Source organism: Brachycentrus maculatus, unplaced genomic scaffold (genome assembly GCF_059751285.1).
Source record: "Brachycentrus maculatus isolate JH-2025_06_01 unplaced genomic scaffold, ASM5975128v1 h1tg000238l, whole genome shotgun sequence".
NCBI classification, from domain to species: Eukaryota; Metazoa; Arthropoda; class Insecta; order Trichoptera; family Brachycentridae; genus Brachycentrus; species Brachycentrus maculatus.
Genome location: NW_028280989.1, coordinates 1,545,001 through 1,566,557, shown reverse-complemented (window position 1 = coordinate 1,566,557; position 21,557 = coordinate 1,545,001). Strand labels below are relative to the sequence as shown.

General features: G+C 31.2%; 2 protein-coding genes across 5 annotated transcripts in view; both read left to right on the top strand.

Moving 5' to 3' along the window:
* The window catches only part of LOC148306559 (leukocyte surface antigen CD53-like), a 234,979-nt gene that overhangs the window by 11,254 nt on the left and 202,168 nt on the right, over positions 1–21,557 (top strand). The window contains exon 6 of one of the 3 annotated variants that reach the window (XM_088264802.1): positions 9,046–10,300. The exons of 1 other annotated variant lie outside the window; for it this stretch is intronic. In XM_088264802.1, the coding sequence (XP_088120928.1) occupies positions 9,046–9,177 (132 nt within the window). In that variant the 3' untranslated portion in view covers positions 9,178–10,300. Of the gene's footprint in view, positions 1–9,045; positions 10,301–21,557 lie in introns of those variants that run through there. One more of the 3 variants, XM_088264801.1, reaches the window with a different exon arrangement.
* Positions 15,986–21,557, top strand: part of LOC148306560 (23 kDa integral membrane protein-like) — a 29,249-nt gene continuing 23,677 nt past the window's right edge. For both annotated transcript variants that reach the window (XM_088264805.1, XM_088264804.1), the window contains exon 1: positions 15,986–16,150. In XM_088264805.1, the coding sequence (XP_088120931.1) occupies positions 16,091–16,150 (60 nt within the window). In that variant the 5' untranslated portion in view covers positions 15,986–16,090. The remainder of the gene's footprint in view (positions 16,151–21,557) is intronic.

Here is a 21,557-nt window from a genome sequence, read left to right as displayed (position 1 = left end):
GGCCCCCAAATCATCGAGCCACTCTCGAGTCTACTTCGCACCAAATGGAAGTGTTGCCACTTCCGATACACAAATTTCCAAAATCTGAGTCATGTGGATGTCAGTCATGTCTAGAATGTGGAATTTTACAGTTTTTAAAGCGATCACTCTAACCAGCTAATAACAGGTCGTAAGCCCTTTAAATACTCAGACTTTCTATCGACTCTACTCTATATTCTCATATCAATAGACTTCTTCACTTATGTTGGGATATCAATAAAATTATGGAAAACATAAAAACAAATTAATCAATCAATAATAAGGCAAATCAAGAAGAATAATTTATTATTTATTTCCAGATGATAAAAATAAGTTACATTGTTGTTATTTTACTTTAATACACAAAAATACATAGTTGTTATTTTATTCTATAAAATGCATTTCCACCAAGAAATGTCAGTACAAACCTTAAATCTAACCAAAATAAGTCGTTTTTGTTATTTGAATTTAGTTGGCATGGTCGATTTACCGATTTGGAAGCCCCAGCCCCGAAAGTACTTCGTACCCTTGAAAAGTAAACATGTCCTAAAGGGCGAATTTAGTTTTCCCGCCCCTGTGCGGGCTGCTGTGGCGCTGTGGCGGCTCTCTGGCGCCTTCCCTCTCCTCTCCCCCCCGCCCCGTAGATCTCTCCTATTTTCCTGCCACTACACATTTCCCTCGCCCCCTCGCGCCGTAGCGGCGCCACCGCTGCTCAAGGCTACCTATCCACAGCCCATACTAAACCATTAGCTCGGCTTTCACACGGTCTAATTTCGCGTAATACTGTCATTTGACGACGAGCGATCATAAATAATGTAATAATATTTGCTATTACGTATAACGTTTAGAAATTATATTGGAATTTCATATATTCGTCAAGTACGTAATACAGAATTTATATTATAGTACTTACTAAGCGAGAAAACGAAAGTGATTACTTTGCGTTATTTGAATAATGCAATGGGAGCTTATTTCAAGTTAACGAAAGAGTGAGAGGAGGAATATTTCATTTGTAATTTATTTTATTTTATTATTCTCGTAAAGTACATACTGAAAATAGTCATAAATAACAGCCGCCGTTGATTACAGTTAGGTAAGAAATTTTCATTCAGAGGATCCGCATCAGTAATTTTGTATACCTTAAGTGATCCGTTTACTACGACCGGATCAATTAAATGATGGGTCTTTTCGGTTTTTCTACCGTTTGTTCATTTTCAGAGCCAACAGCCAGTAAAAAAGGTGACTTGGAAATATTGCTATCGCGAAACCTTAAACCTTAGTAAATCCCTCTCTTGAAAATTTCTGAATCAATCACTCGGTGAGCCAATGAACGATCAACGTCCGTGAATGAGATTAACTCATAATTGAGATCCGGTCACTCGATCAGGGTATATGAACGGATCATTATGATCAGGTCGTTAACGAACGACTTAATTCTACCGTTGATTCCTTTAAAGCGAATATGTAATGACAATATGATTGCAAAAATATTAAACTTGTGAAACTTCTAGGCAGTGTGTCAGCTGGGTTCATCACAGATCCCTGGGAAGTGAGGCTAGGATCACACATCAAAACCCGATGTATTTTTGATTTTTTGCAGAGTAAATTTTACTTCCAATGTTTCTGCTTGACTTCAAATGTTACTGACTGCCATAGTGTCATATTAGCGCCGATATCAACTTGAATCAGTCGTTGTCACCCTGCAAAAAAAACTTTTGTGACTCATCGCCGTGTCTGTCAAATCTGTCCAGAGCCTGGACAGATTTGTAGGCTTTTACATAGAGAATGTCAATTTAAGTATGTGTCATATTAATACATGTACTTATTATAAGATATTGTGTACAACGGACATGAATGATGCCTACCAAAACATCTCCTAAACAGTTTATCGTACGCAGTGGCTAAACTATTTGACAATGATTGCTTTACGTGAGTTGGTTCTTTAACTTTTGATTTACCTTGACCAATAAAAATAAAATTTTATGTCGGTCGTAATTTGTAATGCACGTAGGTACCTATGTGTAATGTATGTTTGTATTTTTCGATAGAATTTTAGTCTTTTTTATAGAAGAAAATTGTAAAAAGGCTCAAAAGTATATCGAAACGGTATTTTTTTAAAGTGTCACAATGATAACTTTAATTTGATCCCTCACTTCTTCAAGCTTCTTAACGTTGCACCACAGTCAATTCATGATAGATTTATTTAGTTCAGAATAAGTAGTCATGAGATTGAACACTCGAGAGCTTGTGTCCCTTACCTGAAAATGACAAATAACATGGTAACCTTAATATTCTGAATATAATGATAGCATCTATGGTGATGTCACGAAGTCAGACGAACCATATGCGTATCAATATGTCCCCTGCTCGATATTGAAAATGGCTGGCTACCCTCTAAAATGAAGGTTAAAATGGTTTTCGTTTCCATTCGTTTCTATTATTATTACACCTCATCGGTTAACTTTCTTTTTCCAAAGTGGCTTGATTTGTAATTATATTGTAACTATATTTGTAAGTATATTATATACCGTGTATAATTTTGCAAACCATAATAAGAGACAGGTACTTCATTTTACATTCCACCGCCATTGTGAATGTTCGATTCCTTTTGGATGACTCACATTCGTAATGTTAAGATAAATATAATGGCCACTACTATGCCTTATCTCACTCGAGCATTTTTTGCAATCCGGTTGAATGAAAAAGTATTATGGGTTTGTTTGTATAATATTAGCCGATTTTAAAGTAGTGAACCGTTCGGGTGATATATCAAATATGTATTACAATTATACGAAAATTATTCAGATTGCAGGGCCAACCGGATCAAAACAAAAAAAAAATCATTGAATATTTCAAATTAAATCAATATTAAGTGATAAATTGTTATGATATAGATACTCGAAGATTCCTTTCATAGGAGTGAACCGTGTTTTTTTTAATGTAAAATCATAATACTACCTGCCTTAACTTTTCATTCAGATTGTTGAAGAAGGATGTAAAAAAATAAACATGAAGACTATTATTTCGCAGATCAGTTGACAGATTGATACAATCCAATTATAAACATTCAGTTAGAAAGAAAGGACGGGGAAGAAAGATGTGAAAAATATGTTACAAACTTCCTAAGCAATTGATATTCAGATTATCCGGGATTCGCTTTGCAACCAGCGGGAATTGAACCCCTGGCGCTAGTTTTGCAGTCTAGAGTCTACCCAACTATGCCGACGCGCATGTCTCGTATGACCTGATCCTAAAAATGATATCGTCATAATGGTACTACTTGGACGTATCTTATGATTTTGAAATTAAATTACGGTGTCCTTTTTTACGCGATTTTCTTCGTTGTCTCTTTCAAACCTTTTGTATAAGTATTTTAAAAAAATACGATAAATAAATGAGTTTTTTAATACAAGAGGTGTTTACTAGAAAAAATGCGATTTGAGTTGTTTTTTATTTAAATATACCATGTTCATTTAATTTTAATGAATTTGTCCGTATGTAAATAATAGATGGTTCATATATTTTTTAAATATTCCGTTGAGAATCGCATACTCAAGACCACTATGAATGTGTGAGTGAGTCAGGAAATAGGAACTTTACACTGTATTTAATTAGTAATTAGTATAGGATCGTCCTGATAAGCTGACAGTATATGATAATATACGTCAACAGTAATATTAGTATCATGACGATTGGCGACAATGTGAGTCATGAACATAATAATGTTAAATGTTTGTTTTAATTCTTTTATCTTAAGTTGTGGTTCATATTACTCGCTATAAGTTGTAAATGCTTCAATATATTTTCTTGCAATGAAATATGATTACATTAAAAAAATGTATATAATTATTGTAAAATCTTACCTTCTAAACATACGCCTGTATTTTTTTAAAAACATTTATTTCAAAAAGCGAGAATTGAATTTATCTACTTTAGATAAAATAAAATAGATAAATTAATTCCAAAATGAAATCTTGTAATGCTTGTCTAGTCTACAAAAGATTTATATCATATTAATTTATAAATCATATTATAATTATTTACCCTTTTAATGAATATTATTTGTTATGAGTGTACTAATATTTATTAATAGTATTTTTACATATTTTCATTTAACATTTTTTAAAGCCATTTTCGCTGGCAAAAATATTTTATTGTTATTTTTATTCTAGACCAGTATAATTCGACAGACCCTGGCGATATATTTTTTTTACTATGAACCCGACACAACCTACATAACTCGAGTTTGGCTCATACACTCAACCTCGATTTACGCCACAGACGACAGATTTGACCACTGCTTTTACTGCAAGACGTCCGCACCCTTGTAGTTATATTTAACATTGCGTTTTTCGTTCGTATTTTTTCTAAGTAAATATTTTACTACTTTTTTACCTCGTTTTGGAAAAATATTCAGGCCGGAAAACCCGTTATTCATTTGTCTTGCGGGGTAAACAGCGAATTATTCATATCCTGTCCGTTACATACTTACAAGAACAATCTATTTTAGTGCGTAATATCAAATTATGAATAATCGTATGAAATTTTTCCGATGAACGCTGCCTGACATCATGTTAAAATGTAAATTCAGATAATAATCAGTCATAAAAATTAACACGGCAGTGTTTCGTTCTGTCACCATTGTTTGCTATTTGGGAGCACAACGTAACTTTATTTTGTCTCGTGTTCTGCACTTGAAGTAGCTCTAATGCGGTTTGACCGAGACAGTCCCGGTTTTCAGACTAATTCCCGGTGTCCCGGCCGGTTTATTCACGTCCTGGTAAAAATTTAATTTTATTATAAATGACAAAAAGGCTACTCATTATTACTTGTGAAGGATTATTTAGGGCAATTACTTAGTCATTTATTTTACTTGACTGTACGCTAGGGGTATTCCGGTGTCCTGGTTGAACATTTCAGAAATCTGACATGCCTAATTATACGGAACAATAAATCATACAACACGCGAGATGATCCAAAGAATAGCTGTTGAAAAATATGTATTTTAAATGTTTTTTTTGCTGTTGCTTTTAGTGTTGATGACTGACGACCTTATGTAGATTGACATAGAAATAATCTTATATTAAATAAATAAATATATATATATATATATATATATATATATATATATATATATATATATATATATATATATATATATATATATATATATATATATATATATATATATATATATATATATATATATATATATATATATATATATATATATATATATATATATATATATATATATATTTGTAAAATACTTGGTTAAAATAAACATTTTTGCTTAACTAATTTTTCGAAATGAAATGTGACTTGTAACGTGTTTGAAATACACAGTTCAATTCTTACATTTTCATAGGGCCTCTTTGAAAACATTTGTTTTATTGCAACTTATCAGCATTGAATGCCAAAAAACATAATTTGTGTGAATGATGTTGTACGATGTTGGTGGAAATTTACGTAGGCAACTAATCACTACGTACATATGCGGTTTAACCATGATCTCAAGGATGTGAGTGACGATAAGAAGGACGTGAATCATTCCGCAGTTTCTAGATTCAGTTACGTAATATGACGCACTGTCACGCGATTAGCTGCAACAGACGTAATTAAAATTACCAGTTGCTATGTGCTATGGTCAAGACTCGAGACTAAAGATGAGCGTCTGTACCAATCTTCAATACCACCTGACCTCCAATGAACTATATGATTATTTATTACATTTATGCGTCGTTGGATTTAAGTAATTAAAATTTAAATGATAGGAAGTGCATTATTGATTTCCTCTTACTCCATGACTGTACAAGAACGAGCTGAAAAGTTCACTCTCGTGTGTGTTACATATTTTTATCTACTAGATTTAAGCTTTGTACTGACATCTCTTTGTAGAACTGCATTTTATATGATAAAAACAACAACTGTACAGTTTTTTTTCATTTTATTTTATTTATCCATTGACCGCGTTTCGCCGTTACCGATATCATCGGATTGCTACCATTTTGATGACATTCTGACAATCTTACAGATCCAGCCTGAATGATGACGACGAAATCCGTTCATTGGTCAAATAAAATTAAAGTGGAATAAAATTTATTGTTGTTTTATTATATTTACCTGCGTTTTCTTTTGATTGAATTAATTTTATAAATAAACGTTTATGTTTTATTAACCTATCTAATAGTAATTCTTTGATAAATCAGTATGAATGTCGTATTGTAAATTTTATGCAATTGACAAATGTATATAGTTTACTTAATATATTTATTTCTAGGTAATATTTATAAATTTTGTATTACTTTTTAAAGTTTTACTTAGTAAATACCACTATTTCTTAAAATCTACTGTGACACGTATTTTCAAACACCGTATTTACTAAGTAAAACCTAAAATAAAAATGGATAGATTTTACCACAAAGCGACTGCCGAATCAATTAATGAAATGTTTTTAAAATATTTGAGTTAAGGTTCTCACATTTATTTTTTGATTTTGTGCATGATTTTATGATCTACATAATGACACAATAATAAAATAAATATATTTTCATCGCCTAATTTCTAATCAAGCAATCATTCATTTTACGGATTTAATGACATCATCAATCGTATAAGAATTTCAAGAAGTGTATTCACTACCTAAGCATTTTTTTCGTTCAAATTAATAACCGTATTTTTGATTTCTAGAAAATCCATCTAAAATATTGTAGATAATAATAATTTATGATTTATAGTACCTTCATATATAGTATTACTCGCAAGATACAAATCTTACACGGTTATTAAGGAGAATTTTTAAATATTTTAAGTTGAAAAAATTATACTGAATTCATAGATTACTCAATGTTGATAATGTACGACTTTATTTCATTACATTTCACAGTAGACCACCGATTATCCGTTTTGATTGAGGGACACTCGATTCGATATATGTAATTGGAAAGCACTTATCCAAATCAAATTAAGTTAATGATTTGTACATACTAATTTATATACGTAAGCAAACATACCTATCATTATAAGTAGCATTCAATGTTTGTCCATAAATATAAACATAAAGAATAGTTACTGTTATATAAGTCTACGTTTTTTTTTCTTCGTATTATTGTCCGACGTTCTGAATTCTTTATATCGGAAGTGTTTGGTCAAAATTTATTGAAAAACATAAGTTTACTGATCATTATGATGGCACACATTTCTAATATGTTTAATTAATTTCACAATGCCGGTATACAATTAAGGTGTTAAGAAGCATGCCGTCCACCATGAGCAATGTTTAGTAATGCATTTGTAGCTGTTACGTTAAACAGATGGCACTGTCATTACTTAAAAAAAATATGTCTTCTAAAAAACATATTTTTACTTGTAACACATACCTAATAACATCTGTTACAGGTAAATAAAAAAATGCGCGAGTGCGTCATTGTTTCAAAATTTCAAAGTTTTGCGCGAATAAGTTAAGAAGATTTAAGATTTTGAACAAACGAACATTTACATTTTTATTTATATAGATTTTATTTATACATCGCGAACCTATCTGTTGATCAACATGGACTTAATGATCTGCCGTTAGTCCTGTCAATGCTCAGACTTCCATATTACCTTCGTATAACGGGATACTTCGTCTTTGTTGAGACATCTATTATGTATCTTTAATATGAATTTTATTTATCATTTTAAAATTTAGGATATCTACCACACGACGCAAATGCATACATAATAAGTTTAAAAATATATTATTATATTTCATGGACGATTCATTGCCGCCTTTAAAATAAAAGACTTCTAGTTACGTAATATCAAGAAATCATTGCTATGGTGTATGTGCACAAATATCAATATATTGTACATTAGTATATGTAATAATGTGTAAATATTATTTATCACAATTTAAGATATTGTATATACGTACATATATTTTTATATATTATTGTGCCATTATCTCTACATCATCAATAAATTTGCTGAATGTAACAACTGTGCATGTGTCAAATAAAAATGTAGCTGTTGTATTATTTGTGTGTCGTTTACATCAATAATACGATTTCTTTATATTGTAACATTTGTAAATTTGTTCTCATTTTCGTAACCGATTGCAACGATCTGCGCCTGCGATATACAATTATTGCCAGATCTGAAGTAAGGCTATTTTTACTGACAAAATAGAAACATTATCCTCTTTTCCTGTGACCTTAAATTTTGCGCTTTACGCCAATGTCTTTGAGTCCCTAAATATACGTTACAGCGTTGGTTTTTACACGCGATTAGAAGATTAGACGTAGGTATTAACTTTTCCAGGTTGGGGTGACATAAAGATAATAATATGACTGACTCGAGTATTTCAGTGAAACGGATTTCCCATTACAATATTATTTTTTATCGGCGGCAAACTTGAAAAAAATAAAGGTCTGGTCATGCGTCAAGTGACGTTAATCTTGAACGGACCATTAGAAAATATACGAAATTTCAAAATGAGAAATATCTTGGAAATATCTTACGAAATATGAGAAATATGTTGGTCTTAGTAAAAAATATTGTGGAGTGAATGTATAGTATTCTCTCCACAATATTGTTTAATGAGTATGCAAGTCAATTTTTTTTATGATAAAAAAATATATATATATAGTGTTGTTTCCACTCAAGGGACTGGGATTATTTTTTTTTTAAATTGTCGTTAACAATCAATTTAGTATAGGAAACAATATAGGAAAAATATTGATAATCTAGAAAAGTAACAGTATTAATCTAATTACATTGGGTTTTTGGCACTGTCCTAAGCGCCGGTAATTTTGACTAGACGAGGGTAAGACCAGCCTAATACATATTTGTTGTGTGGACTTTTCGTTACAGTCCGGCATTACTAAATACCGCCATAACCCAGCCATTTCGGAGATGATTCATGGCTTCGTACCGCCAGCACTATCAAATTATTTTCTTTTTGTACTTATTTATGAAAATGAGAAGTCGTTCGTGCCTATGTTTTGTCTGGACGTGAGAAATCACATTCCCTTTGTCTTGTTTCAGGCTAGCGGCTTGCTGTGCACTTTCTATTTGGCAGCCGCCCTCGGGCGCCCCCCGCGCGCCTCCCCTCGCCGGCCTGCGCCAGCAGCCCCAGAGCCGGCCACCGACACCCTGCTGCCGCCCCCCAAGTACTAACTGAACTAAAACTGCCAATAAATCACTCGCAATCTTAATAAAATTATTTTAATAACGGGTTCCAGCTTTGGTCTTAAAATAAAGGGATTAAAATATCAACCCGTTAATTAATTTAATTTATTTAAGTTTCACCGAGTATTTTAAATCAAAAACAGTTCTTTAGGAAGTAATCTGTATTGCGGTGTTTGACACCATCAAGTATCAGGACTACTTCACGCGTAGAAATTATGTCAATATTATCGACCTATTTACTTAATAAATTTGTTTGACATGGTATGAAATTAAAGTGCGCGAGGTGGTGATTTTATATCGTTAGTTATCTACCGTAAAATTTGTATTTTCATATTATATATAAACCTATTTTACTGGCAGGTATTATTCAATATTTCGTGCTACTTTTTCGTACACTATTGAAGGTACACACAAAAATGTTTAGTAATATTTCACTGTAAGTAGTACTAAGGCGCTATGTACGTAGATAAATTGACTCATATTTCTGGATTTTTTTCATGAATTGAAATCTGTTTCGATTTGTTTTTTCTTGATGTTTACCTTACCGAAAAAAACGGGTATTTGTTTTATTCTGAATTAAAAAAGCAATGTTGAATTTACTTATAATCGACTTATGTACGTAAATAACGCCTTAGCAATTCCGGCTCAAATCCTGAAAAATTACATTATATTCATAGATACCTTTATATATATTTTTTATTTATGAAAAATATAAAATCAATTGAACTGAAATATAAAGGAAATAAATGTGACTTACGAATGAAATTCACTGAAAAATAGCCTCTCATGTAAATATGGCCAGTCAAAGTTAATGGCTTATACTTAATAAAAAAACTGTATTTTTTTATATTAATATATTGTTATTAATCTCATTAATTGATTCGGCAGTCACTTTGTGGTAAAATCTATACATTTTTAATTGATGTTTTACTTAGTAAATATTTCTATTTCTTAAAATTTACAAAAAAATACTAAAAGCCATAAACTGTAACATTTTGAAACAATAGAAATTCATAAAAATATAAATAACAATAAACCTATAATTAATAATATGACAATGACTAAAGCCTTCCCCCTATTGTCCATGTTCCCACTGATCAGAAATAAAAAATATATAATAATTAAATAAATAAATAAAAATAAGGAACAAATAAAGGACCCAACTCTAAAATTTAGAATTAGCTTCACATACGGTGTTTGAAAATGATGCGGAATGCATTGAAACACGTGTCACAGTAGATTTTAAGAAATATTGGTATTTACTAAGTAAAACATTGAAAATTGTTAATATTCCATAGAAATGTGTGTTGAAATACGTTCAATGTAATTTTGATGGTTATCTACATACAGTATATAACCATATAAAATAAGAACACTGATATCTATCTTAATTTTTTTCACGCACACCTCCATAGATAGGCACATTTATATATTTTTTACGTTATTTTGTTCACAAACCTACGCATTTATGCTTGTTTCTGATACTTCTAAGCTGTAATAATAATTGCATTTTGCCAAATACCAACGCCAACCATATCCGAGTTATATATAACATAGTACGCTTTGGTATGCGGAAATTTACCTAGTCTTTTGAATGTAATATTTTTCTTTTACCTTGTTTTCATCGTAACGCAAGGCAAACTTTTGGGCATGTTATCAAGAGTGATAAGGCAAGCGAAATAAAGTGTGTTAATTATCTGGCAGCTGATACTAGCGGCTTATATTTCGACTTAAATGACTTTTTTTTAAATATATGTATTTTGTAATAGTGAACCATCGTTTCCAACTATTCACGAGATTCATTTTCTAATATATTAGTTTAAAACATAATCTTTTTTATTTTTTTTTTATCGTAACGGTAATATGTTTCCTAGAGTCGCGGATGTTTCGGACTATGTTTCAGCATTTCTTGTCGGAGTATGATTTTTCATAAAATCCTACTTACTTTATTTTTATTTTATGCTTTTATATTGTATTTAAATGATAAAAGTTTATTGTGAGTTTACATAATACGTATCGACAGTGGTAAGGCAAATCATCGTATGCAAAACATTAATAAACAATACGATTCTTTTTTAATTTAACCTTTTTTATGTAATTTCTATAGTCTTTCGTTGAAAAAAAATCTCCTCTACCAGAAAGAGCCCAGATTTTTTTTCGTACCATAAATGAATTTAATTTTAATACAAAAGTAATAAAAAACTATTTGGTTTTTTTTAAATATTTTTCATTAATTTAACTTTTCCTCGATATGATTAAATGTCCCATGCACCGTTAGGTATACATTATACATACACCCAGTGGCGTGCACAGTTTTTAATCAGGGTAGTCAGTAGGGTTGGATAAGGATAAGGCGTAGTAGGTACTGGTCATGTTTCTATATGGAACGCGAGCAATCCTACCCTGGGTAGGCACTGTTTTTCTGCCTATATAAAATGCACTCTTCTCCAAACACCTGCATTAAAATTTAGGCAGCTCAAGACGCGTTAATGGCTTTCCACTGGCGATATATATTTCTCATCACGGGTAAAAAAGCCACCGTAATATTGAATCTTGCCAAATTATTCAATGTTTTTAAAGAAAAGTTTTATACGTTTACAATATTACAATTGATAAAATGTAGTATGTAAGCTCGTAAATTTAATTCATAAGAATTTGTACTTTGTTCTAACTCTTGTTTAGTTATTTAAAGATTTTATAGTTATTTAAAGGTTTACAATAATGTTACCAAATATAAATTATATCCTTAGTGGTACTTTCAATTATATGTATCCATTTTGTTATAGAATATATTTATTCGATTAAATAAGTAGCATATTATGAAGATCGTAAAAAAGCGGTATTAATATTTGTTTTCCTTAAAAATGTTATAAAAGAAAGGATTTTTTTAAAATGATACATATTCATTGGTTGATAACGTTACGTGCAATTTTATGAAATCTCGAATCAAAATATTGTCTTCCGCAAAATATAATGTTGCCTTTTTCATGTTGGCAGTTTGTATGTTTATTTTTATGTAAACAAAATAAATCTTATGGTGCTGACTCAAATTGAAAAATGTTATTTAAAAATATTGTTTTTTTTCTTACATATTATGATATTTTTCTTTAAAGTTAAAGTATATTTTCCTATTAAATACGGTTGTCTTCCATATATATATATATATATATATATATATATATATATATATATATATATATATATATATATATATATATATATATATATATATATATATATATATATATATATATATATATATATATATATATATATATATATATATATATATATATATATATATATATATATATATATATATATATATATATATATATATATATATATATATATATATATATATATATATATATATATATATATATATATATATATATATATATATATATATATATATATATATATATATATATATATATATATATATATATATATATATATATATATATATATATATATATATATATATATATATATATATATATATATATATATATATATATATATATATATATGTATATATAATTTTTATAAGTATTTTTTTTTATTTTTAAATTCTTTAGCGATATTTTGAATATGTCCAAATCTTTCTAAAAAACAAATACTTCATGTATCATCAAGTAAGGGTTCATTCGAGTTCTATTTATTGATGCCTTACATTGACATGGGAAGGGAATATGCAAGTCTTAGGACGTTTACTAGGCTTACGACCTATCGTCGGCTGGCCTCAGTAATCACTCTATACACTTGTGTTTATTGTACCCACTCTGCCCATGTTTAAACATCCGTATTACTTGACTTTCCGAAAGTTGAATCCTTAGTGTCCATTCGTGTACGAGTTTAGAACGACATCTGATGAGATATTTAACTTGCAGTTTATTTAAGCCCTATTTTTGTCCGAAAACTTTCATATACCCTTCCGATAAATTACTTTACCTGTGTGATACACCAATGATACATAAATTCGTTGTTGTCAAAAGTATATATTGTCAACGTTTTATTGCTGATGAAAATTTTCCACTTCAAACAACTTATGTGGATATAAACGATTTCTATTCACAAAAAATATTGTATCAAAATATTTGATCTCTTTAAAAAAAATATCAAAATTATGGACCAAAAAAATGTGACTGAAATTAATTTCGCGGGCCAGTTTCACGATTAAAGTTTGAGTATATAATACATAGGTATTCATTAAGGTAAAGAAACAGTTGTAACGAGTGTTATTATACAACAACTAGGTAGGGTAAATGACCAGTTATTGGCACTACTGATTTCATATGTGAGTATTACCTGATATTAAATACATATTAAAATTTTGACTCTTCCATTTTTTAGTTGTAAATTTATATTGACCGAACCACTCCGCAATGTCGATAACTGGCGTTATCCTACGTGTTTTTCATGACAATGAACAATTTTTTCAAATTTTTACAAACTTATACATAGGTACCGTATTCATGATTAAGGTGTTACAATAATATTTTACCTGCCGTTGTGATTATTATAATATTTATTTTATTAATATTATTATATACTAAACCTACAACAGGGTGTCACAAGAGACAATATATCAGCTAAATATAGTGATAAATTTTTTGAGCCGATTTACCTTTTTTTATTGAAAAACCTGGGAATGCACTGACAGCTTGGTACTTCAGCAGTCTGAACATTCTCGGTTTTATTATTATAATCCCATTCTAGGTCATTATCAAACTTTTCCTTTAATTTTAAGAAAGCTTTTCATTCGATATGTTAAATCAAGTATAATATTTTAAATATTCTTTAAAGTGTAATAATTTAAGCTATACACATTAATTTATATTTTTAAATTTATTACTTCCATATTAACAGAACAATTTTATGATTATTTTAAGATATTGTTAATAAACAATGATACTTTTTGTGTTTATTTTTTCTTTACACAGATTGAGATTTTTACTGCAAAATGGTATATTTCAAAATATTATTTATTCAATGTTTTTTTTAACTCGAGCGTGTTTTTCCGAGTATGTACTTATTAAATTTTATTCACGGTGTTGCATTTAAGAAAAGGTTTCTACATTATTGTTACTTTATATGTGTATTTTTATAATGTAGATTTTTATACTCTGAATAAATAATCTAAGAAATCTTGAAAATGTATTTTAATTGGACATTTTATTTACACATCTCTTTTTTTTCAGCTTTATTCACACAAAACGATATTGTACTCGTATATCGACTCCTCCTAAGTACATCATCACAAGCTATAAATGGACACTTTTTTTTATTATTATGTACAATTACGAATGAATTAAATTATTTTTAACTAACAAAACGAAATATTTTGCAATTATTTACATTCTCTTAAACGAAAAACTCAAGTAACTTAATGTTTTAATCATTCTCTTGTAAAATTGCATTTTGATTGTATACGTTGGTATTACGCTTATCAAACAATTTTAAAGTAATTTTTTACTTTGTATCTTTAAGTGGACCAGCTCATCAATCACACAAAAGTAAGGTAGCCAAATTTGTGCAATGTTACTCTATGGAGATGAACAACATCCGTCACGCGTTAGAAATTTGGGCGGGAAACGCGTTGCGTTGTTATTTTCCTTCCCGAGTTCCTCCGAAGTTTTTATAATGCGTACCTACCTATGGATAGTTAAGATAAAAAAGCATTCTTATGATTTTCTTACACAAATATTTCAATTAAATACTATTTTCAGGTGAGTGTAAACAAGCTTATGTTTACAACAGGAATCAAGTTGTGGCAGAGTGGGGGTCAAACTTGGAGCTTCTGACTAAAATTTCGGGACGCTTGCCACGGGACCACAACTCGACCTATCTATGAACGACTGTTTATCCGCAACATGTTAGTTTGCTAGGCATATACATAATGTATGATTTGTTTAAGCGGAAAAGATTTTTTAAAATATATTTCGCTCAACTAAATTGAAGACAATGATGTCAGCGCTTATGTCATCATCATCGTGTAAAAATGTAAAATTTAAACCAATCAGATGACGAGGAGATGGGCGGGATACCGCGCAGGCGCAAACTGGAAAACCTGCCTATGGATGCCTTCCAGAATTGTGCGCCGAATATTTATTTCATAAACGTTATTTTCAAAACCGAAGTGTTATTTATTTATTTCTCTGATTAAACTTAGTGGTAGATAGATTTCTGACTTGGACAGATGCAGTGTTATCTTGATAGTTGTCCGCATAAAGGCAAGATATAGATTCAAATACCGGTTTAGGTTAGTATTTCAAATATATTTTTTTTAAATATATTATATTATTTTCTATGTTAACTAAACTGGAAACCGAATCCGGGAACACGTGCATTACAATGGTATATCAGACTGCGCAAAGAGAGAAATTTAGGAGGTATATAAAGGAATGGTTATTTTTAAGTAAATGTCAAATGGAATGTTTAGAAATTTAAAATTATACATGTACTTGTTGATACCTCTATTACCTCTCGTTAATTTAAATCTCAGTATATCTTTCGGTAATTATTGTTGGGTCCTACATTTCACATATTTTAAAAGTAAAATTATTTTATGATTTTTTTAATGTTTTTTTTTTTATTCGGGTAATATTAATTCTCCTTGTGACATTTTGCGGTGCTTTCAGCATACAGGCGAATATCGGAGGGACCATTTTCCTGCTTACCGACTTCGACTCGAGCGCTAAACGCTCTATATCCAAGCGGTAAATACCTCCAACCAACCTCCAGCGCCTGTCGGCCTGTCCCAGTCCTCCAGTCGCATGAACTAGCAGTCAGTCGAGAGCGCGCTGCCTGTGTATACACATAGCCGGTACCTGTGGATCCGCGAAGCTAATAGTGAACTTATTTGTGACTCCAAGATAGTTTGTGAATCGTCAATATGGGCTGTGGATCCAGTTTCATTAAATACGCTCTCTTCTTCTGCAACTTGATTTACGCAGTGAGTACCGTGTTTGAATATTGTAAATGAATACTTGATGTTTAAATTTTAGTTTTTGAATAAAATGTCGCGTTAAATTTCTCAATAATTCTCAGTTATCTCTAAGAAAAGTCGCTTGTGATATGTCAGGTTATCCGCACACTTGATAAAAGAGCAATCTCGAGTTTTTGTACTATTTCTGTACCATCGGTATGTGCAGTGAATGGTGTGGGGCGTGTCAACAGCCACCTGTTTGTGGTTTCCCGCTAAATTATAAAGAGTAATCGAGTGAACTTCGATTTCACTTTGTGGAATTATTCGATTCATATGCAACCCTTTTCCCGCCGAGCAGCGTGTGCTCTGAAAATAAATTCGTTCCGCGAAGAATTCTACTTGTTTATTTTCTCACGCTAACGCCATCTTGTTTGTGATTGGGTCCCATAATACGAGGCATGAGCGCTTCAAACAAAAAAGTTGTATCTCCGGACCTCGGCGTACGGCGTTATCCTACAACCCACATTTGCATCAACATGAATAAACTGTACCTTGCGTGGATTTCCTTCATACTTAGTGATGTTATGGCGACGCAATTAACATATTTTTGCCGTGGATTTAGTTTTGAAACTGAAATGATTCGATCAACAGGTGCCATTGTTTCACAGTCCGCGAAGCCTCCATTTTCTAGATTTTGTATTTGAAGCTATCCAGTGGCTAGAGGCTATAATAAAATACTCGCGTGTGACGCGTCGCCCGTTTCAAGGTTCCAATAAACAAAAATAATATTGTAACACGTTATAAGATTAATCTAGTTGGATTCCGACTTAAACTTCGAAAGCACATTATATTTTTGAACGACAATAACATCTGATAAATATAAATAAAATAAATAGTATAAATATTTTTTTTTGTGTTAAGTCTTTCATTTTGTTAGTATTTTTATACGTATAATTTTAAGATGGCTACGCGAATTAAAACTTAAGGCGTCACTGAAAAAAAAATCTTAATTAATTTTTTATGGAATGTTTAGTAAACACACGACATATAGCGATAATATGTAATAAATAGATAAATATTACATGGATTTTGGAAATATATGGTCTACATAATTAATCAACTAACCAACTATCACGCCACTTCTCCGCAAGGGTAGGCAGAGAGAATACCACACTACTCAGTCTTTGAAAACATTATTCGCCTCTTCCACATTCATGCATCTCCTCATACATACCCGCCGATTATTCCGATTCATTGCATAAATCTCATAGGCTAAAGAATTCCCATACATGAATGAAGAATATAATATTGTATAGCACGAACTGCAATTTTACACGGGTCTTTTTTTACGCATACCTTTTGCGTGTTTTTTTGTTCGGCATCAACCCCAAACCGAGTTCCTTCTGCTTTGTCCGTCTACCTGGTTGCGGACTGCACACACACACACACACACACACATACCAACGCGGACTGTATTATCTCGGTTAGCTCCTAAACCAGATTCCCTTTCATACAATTGCATAATTCAAGTATCCCCAACGGTAGAAATAATTGAACTGCAATTTAAGTAGGTATCGCGGTAAACGTTTCGGCAGTCAAATTGAATGGTTAGTGATTATGTGATAACTTATCTTACTTGGAGTAAAATAATTTTATAATTCTTAAACATTTGGTGTATATTTACATGGTATATATAATACTTAAAATAAATACTCCTGTTCTTGTACGTACGCCATTTTTTTTTCTATCCACCCCAGAATTTTGGCCAATAGGTAAAGGGTTTACAGTTTACAGTTCTAAGGCATTCAGTTTATGGCGGTTAGCAAATAACAACGAAGAGTCAGAAAATATTCCACTATTGCTAATTATTACTATACCATCACACCACTTGGTGAGTAATGGTATTGTGTTGACGTTACGCTCACACACTCCTTGTGACTCATTCCATTATCTGAATATTGCTGCAATGTCTTACTTCTATTATTCCCGGTTAAATGTATTTGTTTTTAAAACGCATTATTTTTATTAGTAATTAAAAATTACCTATCCGAGTGCCAAATATGTACTTTATCGAAGAATGAACCATAATGAGAAATTACATTTGTTTTTTTTTCATATCGTATCTTCTTCCGGTAGAATGATTCTCAACATAAGGAATATCGTTCGCCCCGGTGGGCGTTGTCGCTTGGGGCGTAATCTAAAGTTAAAAGTAGTTTTTCGCTATACAAAAGTAAAGTTTTATGATATAAATACATTTTTTTATGAAGTCGCTGACTATCGAGAAGCGAGCAGATGAAAAATACATCTAAAGGGTAATGAGCCCAAAAGGTTGGGAATCTCTGGTCTAGTATTTGCAGTTACTTGTATAGAAACTTATTCTTATCATATGAGTTATCTTAGATCAATAACGTGTCAACAAAGTACTAAACGATATTTTAAAATAAGCAATTAATGAAAGCTTTTATCAAATATGTATGATGTATCAATATTACTTTTTAATTTATTTTTATAAATGACATTTAAACCAAATAATGATAAAAATTTATTGAATTTTAAATACATATTATTTAATTTATTAATATTTGGCAACGCTTATCTAATATAGATGTTAAAAGTATATTATCTGATAAGTAATCATCAAACATAAATTATTTTTGTGGTTTAAATTAAACTATTTGTTTACAAATAATATAAAATGTAATCGATATAAAATACTTTTGTAGCGTGTATATTTTAAAAACTAGCTCATTCAAACGGTGTACTTTGTTTTTAATTCAGTAAAATGATATTAATTTTTTACTTTTTATTAAGAATTATGGAGAGAATATTGTAGCTTGTACTATTTCCGTTTCAAATAGGTCGATAGATAGCTTATTACTGATTCGCCTTCAATATGCATTTCAAGTTGCAATACAACTAAACTGTTCATAATTCCGCTCTCCCCGCGATTAATGGATTGACTAGTATCGATTCCTTCATCACGACATACTGTACTTACATAATAACATACTTATTCCTGCGACCTGCTTTAGTATATAGATTTATGCACTCGTTGTTGAGTTCAATATCCTTCCATATATTTTGTGACCTCACTTTTATGGGTTTTGTCATTCATTTGATGAATCGTCCTAGTTCGGATTGGCATCCGCTTTCTAGACACGCCCAAAAATTCATTTTCCTTTCTGCCACTTGAAATTTACTTTCCGAACCCGAACACTTTTCATTGTTCGCTTAGATACCTAATTTAATTTTTATTACACACTGCCCCTCGGTAGTCATAGAACGCAGTTCCTTCTATTACTCACGCGGTTTCTTTGTTTGTGAACGAATGCACTAGCCAGTGAGCCACGATGACTCGCTTTAATAACAAAAGACAATTATAATCATTTTCTCATCCTCAAACTGCCTATCGGACGACCTGGACATAAGACAGCAATTCTGATTCGTAAGTGCTTCCGAAAGACCTACATTTTACATTTTATGTAAGCCACAGGCCTCATACAGGATATTGATTTTCTGCCGTACGATTTATATTCACCATACGATTATGTGCTCAATTATTTCTTGTGTGAATCGCTTCAGGTGTCGATACACGAACAACGAACGTTCTGAAGAAGATAGGAGATAGACATTCGTGTTGATGGGTGGGTATATCAAACCTTCCTCTTCCATACAGTTATACCGTTTTGCAATCGTTTTATTATTGATGAACATATCCCTAGGTAGCTAGCTATGTAGAATTCAATTCTTCAGTCAACGGAGTTCGTATCTTACGTGCATTTTACTCACAGTCCGCGAACGATGCTAAACGAAGTGGGCGTTACCTTAAAGCAAGAATCATCGTAGGTACATTAACAATGGGTACACACGTTTGTTAAAAATTACACATACGTAGAGTTAGTACAAATATGTATACAATGACTTTTGTGTATTTTGAAAAACATGACATGATAATATAAAACAAAATCCACATTTGATAGATTTACAGCTAGGGATTTGGACCTGATTATCAGTTTTAAGTCTTGAAAAAAATTGGAAATGCTGGAGTCAATTTTATTAGAAACCATATATATCACCAAAATTACTTCAGTTCAAATATAATAAATATACATACACATGTTTTTGTTGTTTTCGTCAGATATGTTTCTGCAGTAACATTATATTTTAATCGTAAAAACCACACAAATCGCTAGTTTGAATATTAAATGTATGATCATTGTTTGTTGTCGTCATAATCTGTTGTGGTTTTTATGGCAATGTATAATAATAACTACGTTCAATAACTAGCCACGTCAATTACTTGTGCCGATAGTTCCTTTGTAGTAAATTCTAAAAGTGATGTTATTTTTCAATACTATGTTATAATGTGGCAGTTTAATTCGAATTATAAAGTTGAATCACGTGTCGTTGCCACATTTCAACGGAAGTTGCGTGATAAGTACTGTCATGCATACTTCCTATACCTGCACATGCTACATAGGCCCACTGGTTGCTTTAAGCTATATCTACCTGCGGGTGTGATCAGGGTAACCATAATTCATTGTTTGTAAACGTTGATATCTTAAATTGTTCCAATTGTTTACAAAAAGTTTGTTTTTCTTCGTTGAACTACGTATGTTCTAAAATATCAGTCTTTCAGTGTCGAATGTTAGCGCCTTGCAGTTTCTTCACCTAGCAGTGTCTATTACGAGTAACTTGTGATTGGTCTCCAGAATATCTTGATTCTTTAAGTTCAGTTTCTGAAAAAAAAATCATGCACGCCTAATGTTTTCAGAGGGATCATCAATGCAGTATATGTTAACCGATGCAAATGCAACGCTTAAGCAAACTTCGAACTATTGAGTCAATTTAGTTTATTTAGCGGAATTGTATACATAATTCACATATGTTATTTTCATCGATTAATTGATGCTGAGTAAAATAAATCTTACACATGATTTTATTGTAGAATATTAATCCCGTAGAGGCAGGTTTGAAACGTTGAAACCCTGAGGCATGCGTTGCTTAAACGGGATTCATGATCTACGTCAGTTTGTTTATATTCAACCAGCATTTTTTCTTTTCCCCGAGGAGTAGTATTTTTATACCTCCGACTATAAATGTATCGCGTGTCCTTTTACGAAGTCCTTTTTTTGTGGTTATCAAAAATCTAGGAACGCTTTCTGCATGTAATGAATGTTTGCAAGGAGTGCTGGCGGCGAGTAGTTCGGTAGTGCATTCAACTATCACGCGGACTCACTAGAGGTCACGAAGAACCTCCGCCATCGCCACATTAAAATAATTCATTTGACCTCAAACTAATCTGCTTTGATAAAGAGAACCGGCCAGGTCATAATTTGAACAAAAAGCATTTTGATAGTGTATAAAAAAATACTAATAATAATGTTTACATTTTAAATTAGATCGACGTTTCAATGAACACAAGTTTTTATAG